The sequence below is a fragment of the Lactuca sativa genome, chromosome 3 (assembly GCF_002870075.4).
Source record: "Lactuca sativa cultivar Salinas chromosome 3, Lsat_Salinas_v11, whole genome shotgun sequence".
NCBI lineage: Eukaryota > Viridiplantae > Streptophyta > Magnoliopsida > Asterales > Asteraceae > Lactuca > Lactuca sativa.
In genome coordinates, this window is record NC_056625.2 from 72411404 (window position 1) to 72418779 (window position 7376).

Genomic DNA, 7376 nt, shown 5'->3' on the forward strand with positions numbered 1-7376 from the left:
ATATAACATATGGTTAGAAGCAACTTCCTTGTCTAAAGTAGGTTCACAGTGAGATAAGACTGGTGTAATAGTGAAAATCATGAAGATAAGAGGGAATGTGTCTTGCCAAGTCTAAGTATTTTGGATTTGATTGTGGAGTAAAAAAATGATCTATAGATTAAGGCAATGTATTACATGTAGGTAGTGAGGTTATGGTAGACAGTTGAACATGATCCAAAGAGTTGAGGAAGACGAATTTGAAAATGTAGACTCAAAAGTGTGGTGCTCGGGATGATAGCAGTCCAGAGGTACAATAGATATCATCAATTTTAAACGGAAGATGGGGATTGTATTAGGAGGTTTGAAAGAGATAAGAACGTTATGTCCATAAAAAAGTGACTTAGTGAGAGATTCGTATAAGTGTTTGATAGTTTTTCTAAGAAAATTAAACCATCATGATGTGAGTTTAAATATCAACACACGATAACAAAAAGCATTTCATAGGAAGTTAAAAACATTTATAATAACATCATAACATTCGACTCAATAAGAAAGCTCAATTTAAGAAGACATCTAAGCTTTTGCGACATATATTTCGCAATTGAGTTTTTTTTACTAGATTGAAAACACAAGATAAAACTCAATACCCATAATTATCATCAACAATAGTATAACCTCCCCTCCGTGATCTTGCTTCTCTATCAGCCTACAAATTAAAACCAAAAAGTTGTTACACTTCATGCATAATTAAGGACATGCATGTTGGAATAATCCATGACTTTTTAGAGCGAAATATATTTGTTTTTTCTTTAATTTTGGGTATGACCAAATAAATGTCACGTGGGGTCATGATTTTCATGTATTTTCGATGAGATTAGTGGTTAGTTGTTTAAATGCGTCCTTTCCATTTGAAGAACAATTGAGTAGTAAATTTGCCCCAATCGTTTCTCCCGTTCTCTTTTTACTCCGTTTCAAAGTCGTGAGAAGAAATAATTGGCCTTATAAAATGTATCATGTATGTTAAGGCAAGACAAGTGAATAATATAGATGTAAACTCACCCTACTTATAATCCTTTCGAACTCTTCGGGTCCATTTTCTGCTATATATTTCTCTGCAGCGGTTAAAATATCATCCCGTTTACTGAAAATGCCTTTCTTTTGTGGTAAATACCATATTTTAACTTGTGGATTTCTGTAAAATGGTCTGATGAAATGCTTATAGACATAAGCAGCTCCATTAAAATAAGGCAGTACTAACCAACATGTGGCAAATAGCCTAGCATATGGCCATATTGGGAACCTGAATCATGAACAATCTTGTTAATTTAGTGTAAATTTTTATCATTTATTGGACAATATATACCAAGTGTAAGATTCAACTATGGGAAACATTTTAGTGAAAATAAAGTTTAATAATTACCATTCAAGAGGCTTTGAGAATGTGAGTTCAAAGAGTGTGATTAATGAGTAAAGAACCCAATAAGTTAGCCATTGTTGGTCATCTGATTGAGACTTTGTCTCTATAGCTTTGATTGAAGCATATCTGGTAATGAATAAAACACAAACCTTCAAAATCTAAATACAAACAAAAAAAAAGACATGATTTTTTGACAGTATGAAAAGAAGAAAAGAAAAGAAATAGCTGGATCAAGCTTTACATTTAATGATTATAGAATGGATGACCTTTACATTTATTCATACAAAATCTGTTACTAAAATCGTTTATGCTTAAAATCTAGAAGTTTTGGTATTTTTGCAATAATCGTTTAGTGAATAATTTAACTCTGTCAAGAAAAATGTTGCTAAAACAACGTTTTTCTTGATCAATATAAGAAAAAAAAATGCACTTAAACTATATAATTATTGAATCAACTACAAATCATGCAAATGGATTTTAAAGCAAAAAGTTCCGCTTACAAAGGATAGACAAGAGCAATCACAGGCCTGCAACACAAAAAATAAACGAAGTAAAAAGATCAGTAAAACTATAAAATGTAAAATGTAAATGAGCTAATATTTGAGTATATAAACAAGTCATGATCAACGTTTCTAGAATTCTAGGATATTAACTAAGTTACCTCATATTCGTGAAATAACTTAAAAGAACTCATTTATCTCATTTGTTGTTTTTAAACATTAAAAATGCATGAAATTAAAATAAATACAACTAAATCTAGAGTTTGTATTTGGTGCTTTCATCTCGTTGCACAACATACCTATATATTTATAGGAATATTTTTTTTCATATGGCTATTACATGTTTAAAGTTTAATATTTAATATTGGAGATTAAAACAAAAATACAATTAAGCAAAAAAATAACAAAAGTTAAAAGTTAAATATAATAAACGAGTAAAAAATAAAAAATAAAAGAATTACTAATACAAACATAAAACTCAAGAAAAACAGATTAAAAATGACTTTTAGTATTGATTAAAAAAGAACTTACTCTAATTACAAAAAAACATTGTAGTTGATTCTCAATATTTGACCTATCAGTCTATCACATACCCCTATTAAAAATATTAAATCTTTAGTTTCAACATGATATGATATGTTTGAGATTTGATATAAAATTTTCAAGAACCGTTGTAATTTACTTAAATGAAGTTGTTTGGATTTTCAATTATAACATTTTTTTGAAGATGAATATAACAAATTTTTTCATCACTATTATACGTAATATAAATATAAAAAATAAATATAAAAACACAAAGAAATTACCCAATAAGCACATCAATATTCTTGGCCACCACAGAGAGAAAATTTTGAGAACCCATATGCAATTTGTTTCAAGAAATCACTAACATGTGGTTTTTATATTGTGAATTAAAGGAGCGTGAGGGTAAATGGCTACCATGTTATTCAAGTGATAACTCTATATATAATACTTTTTAGAGCATGATTGTAAACAAAACATCATCATTACAAAATTAGATTTTTAAAATTTCTAGTACTTTTCATGTTAGCGATTAAAATAAATAAAAAAATATCAATATTTTCCTTGTCACTCGGGCATGAATTAAAAGACTATTAGGTAGGGTGAGCATCAGTTATCCGTTTTTGAAACTGGAAACGGCAACTTCAGAACTGAAACCGATATAATCGGTTAATATTTTGGTTCCTAAACTTTAAAACCGATCAAGACTGGATCCGATTCTTGACATTTTGGAACCACTATGTACTATATATCCATCTTATATATATCAACTCCATAATCTATCTTAAAAGTATTTATAAAATTAAATTTTAAATATTCAAATGTTAACTATATGTATATTTTTAAATTTTAAACAGAGTATACAACCATACATTATGTTTCACATACATTTTATATGTCTATACAATATGAAACTTAAAAACATTTGTTGCAATATAAAACCTAAAAACATTTGTTTTGAGCTAGTGAGTTACTTCGATGGCCACAGTTTAAAAGGAAAAGAACTTCTATTTTTAAAATTAATTACATTTAGATCATGCCATCTCTATTATAAAAGAGGTATTGAGAGATTCAAATTTTCATTTTTCAGTTCATTTGTCTTTTACAAAATATATACAATCCTTTAATGTTCCTACATCTTATGACAATATCACAATATCACTAAAAAAATCTTAGAATCTAGGTATCTGGAATCGAAACTAGTTTCAAGATCTTAAGAACCGATGTAATCGGTTCCGGTTCTGATTCCAACATTCCAAACCGTTGGTTTTGAGATTTCAGTTTCAGACAATTTAACCGAACATCTATCTGAGCTCAACCTTACTTTTAGGTAACCAAGTCTTTGCATACAAAATAGGCAACCAGGTCTTCACATAAAAAATAGGTCTTCACATACAATTTGACATTTCGATCTTTAAAATGAATATAGCATTATTATTATTATTATTATTATTATTATTATTATTATTATTTTGTGATTTACCCTTCAAAATCAAATGTTAAAGAGTGCTCAGAGGAAATGTCAAAAGGTAACTGAAAAAGCCGAAAGTTTGCAAGTAAAAGTGCATTTTAGTTGGAAATATGGAAGCAAATTTGATATAAAAGAATCCTATGAGTCGCTAAAAAAGAGGCACCGAAAGAATTTAAGAAAAATTGAATCGTACAGAAGATGTAATATATTTATAATAGATTACAATGTATTTATAATATTATTTTATTAGGTATGAGAACCGTGTATTATACGAATTGATTTAAAAAAAAAGAATAAATATTAAAGTGTAAAAAGAAAATATTTTTTAATGTATAACTTTCAAATAAGAAAAGAATAAATGTATTTATTGCAATTTAATATTATATATATGACATTTAATACTTTACATAATTTTAAAATTGAAACAAACCAAAAATTGACAAATGGATAATATTTATTTCAAAAATACCAATGACAAGTGTCAAAACTAATGAGAGATTGACATGTGACAAAAAAACTTTCATTTACTAAAAAATATATATTTCAATATTCCGAGAAATAACCGATTAAGAAAGTTGTTTCAGATTGCGGTAACCTGTTATAACAAGTTTATAGATTATTATTATTTTTTTTTCATTTTTTTCTACAATTTTTGATTAAAAATTTTGTTTTTTAATTTTTCATAAAATTGTTATTAATTTTATTTCTTTTATAATAGACCAGATTCCGTTTACCACTCATTTTTACATATCTTTATACACATTTGTTACTATGTTTGTTTTTAAGATTTGTTTTATAACTTCATATGTTTATGTTTCTTTTATTAAACGTCTCAAATAGATTTATAATAGACAAAACTTCAAAAATGGTCCCTGTGGTTTTCGAAAATCTGAAATATAGTCCCTAATCTTTAAAAACCTCACAAATGGTCCTTGTGGTTTCAAAACTTTTAACAAATGGCCTTTTTCGTTAACTCCGTTAGCTTTTGGCAGTTAAGTGAATGTATTTCTGTCATTTCACTGCCATAGGGATCATTTATGAAGATTTGTCTTATTTAAAAAATATATATATTTAATATTAAAGGGTCCCACCTCTCCCCCTCTCTCTCTCTCTCTCTCTCTCTCTCTCTCTCTCTCTCCAAAAAAAGAAGCTACAACAATGGAAGCTGCAACAATCATGTTACCAAATCTCAATCATTCAAATCCACGAAATCCCTCGAATCAAATCCCCGAAATCCCTCGAATCAATTCATAGATCTCACACCCAACTCTACCATCAATGATTCTTAATGAAATTTCCAATTCACAACATCTGGGCTCAACTTTTTCTACTCATCGTCTTCCCCATACACACCCACAAATAAGAAAAACCCAAAATCGAAAACTCCATATTTGTCCACCGAATCACATTCTAAGAAACTAGTCTCGACCCACGAAGAAGCACTACTAGGGACGATCCAGAATTGCAAAATCAGAATCCACAAGGTAAGCATCGAAACCCAGAAAAAATTGAAGATATAATTTGGTAAATAGGGCATGAAGCCACCTGTGAGAAGCATGAAGATGGTGGCTAAGAGAACCAAGAAGGTGACCGGCGTTGGGAATAAAGTGACAAAAGAGGGGTTTGTACATCAACAAGAAACAAATATGTTTACTCATTCTCCTGGAATCAATTCAAAGTACATGGATGGGGTTAGGCTAAGTTCACAGAGCTTACCAAGGGTGGGGGAGAGGGGGAACTCGGTGACGTGCGACAAGGGGCTGCTCCGGCGGCCTTCTACAACTTCTCTTTTGTTTTAATTGGACGGAGACACGAGTGGGTGGGGGTGGGGGAGGGGGAACTCGGTGGTGGTCAGAATCAGCATTGGCGGTGGTTGTGGGTGGTTTTCTCTCTGGTGAAGGTGATGGATGGCAGTTTCCGGCCTTTCTTGCAACATAAATGGTGGTGGTGGTTGATTATCTGATCAGGAGAGGGACGGAGGGGGTTACTGGTCAATAATAGTGGCATATGGTGGTGATTCACGGTAGTTAAATCCACCAATGTTGGTTCTTTAATGGAGGCAACGATGTCTTTTGACCACCCTTCACGGTGGTGTCATTTCTTGATAGTAGGTTAATGAGAAGGAGAGAAAAAGGAGGTGAGGTGGTGATGTTTGATCGAATCAATGGTGGGGAGGTGGTATTTCATAGTTGGTCCTGGGTTTAGTTTAAGAGCAACCAAACAAATGCTCTAATTAATTATGCAAGGTTTCATTTGATCAGGAAGAAAAAAGAGTTATCATTTTTCTACATCTTGGGTGTTGACTTTCAAGGAGAGAGAGAGAGAGAGAGAGAGAGAGAGGAGGGACCCATTAATATTAAATAATTAGTTTTTTTTTAAATAAGACAAATATTCATAAATAGTCCCTGTGGCAGTGAAATGACAGAAATACCCTTCACTTAACGGCCAAAAACTAACGGAGTTAACGAAAAGGACCATTTGTTAAAAGTTTTGAAACCACATGGACCATCTATGAGGTTTTTAAAGATTAGGGACTAAACTTCAGATTTTCAGAAACCACAGGGACCATTTTGAAGTTTTGTCTAATGTGGAACATATTCAAATGCTTATGAGGGTCTTCATTCTCTAATCCATGAAAAGTTGGAAGGTGATGGACTAAACTTGACTTCAATTTCAAACCTCCTTCCAAAACCAAATAATTGATACCGGTTGGATTTTGTGTAACATCGGTTTCCATCATTTGCCTCAAAGTTCTTTCAGGAGATTCTCCTTGGCCCGCCATTGCAATTGGTTCAATAATGGGTGGATTTTGTTGTAGGGGTGATGTTTTGGGAAATTCTTGGCAATGGTCAGGACTAGAATCGGGTTCCGTGTCACTTGATGAAGCGGGTTCAACCTCCGGATCCCCATGAGGATTAGAAGTTTGACCACGTTTTATCCTCTTTTCCTTCGCCAAACACCTTGCTTTTTTTTCAATTTTCGGATTATAAATCAAAGCACCTGTACGTTGAGATCTGGGCATAGAGAAACAAATTGATTAAAAATAAACCAATCCCCAACAACTGCACCAAAATTTGGTGGTTGTCGAGGCCAACCACTTGTTCAAGGGATCGTATCCATGAAGATTGGTTCAATTTAAATCTCTATGTAAACCACTTGTTCAAGTACTTGTAAAACGAAAGTAAAAGTAAAAAAAAAAGGGGGGGTGAGTTTAATTTTTTTTGATTGTTTGACAAAATTAAAACTAATCTATAATATAAGTTTGACAAGTAAACAAGTAAAAGATTTGATTAAATTCAATGAAGTGAAATTGGTTGATTTTGGGTACACCACATGGATGACATGGTTGATTTATCATTCGACTAAATGGAACAACACTTGTGAATTAATTTAACTTGGCTATAGCAATCTGTAAGCACAAATTACCCCAACTCTTCATTGTTATTAAAATGGCTAGAGGAGCTCTTAACACATTTCCTTAATTAAA

General features: G+C 31.5%; 1 protein-coding gene across 1 annotated transcript; it reads right to left on the bottom strand.

Annotated features, from left to right (window-relative positions):
• Window positions 1–458: 458 nt before the first annotated feature.
• Window positions 459–2838, bottom strand: LOC111879112 (HVA22-like protein a). The gene is made up of 5 exons (XM_023875589.3): window positions 2703–2838; window positions 1897–1923; window positions 1400–1522; window positions 1039–1279; window positions 459–685 (listed from the first exon to the last, which is right to left on the bottom strand). Exons 1-5 carry the CDS (start codon window positions 2756–2758, stop codon window positions 620–622), a joined length of 513 nt encoding a protein of 170 aa, XP_023731357.1. The 5' UTR covers window positions 2759–2838; the 3' UTR covers window positions 459–619.
• Between the last annotated feature and the right edge of the window lie 4538 nt (window positions 2839–7376).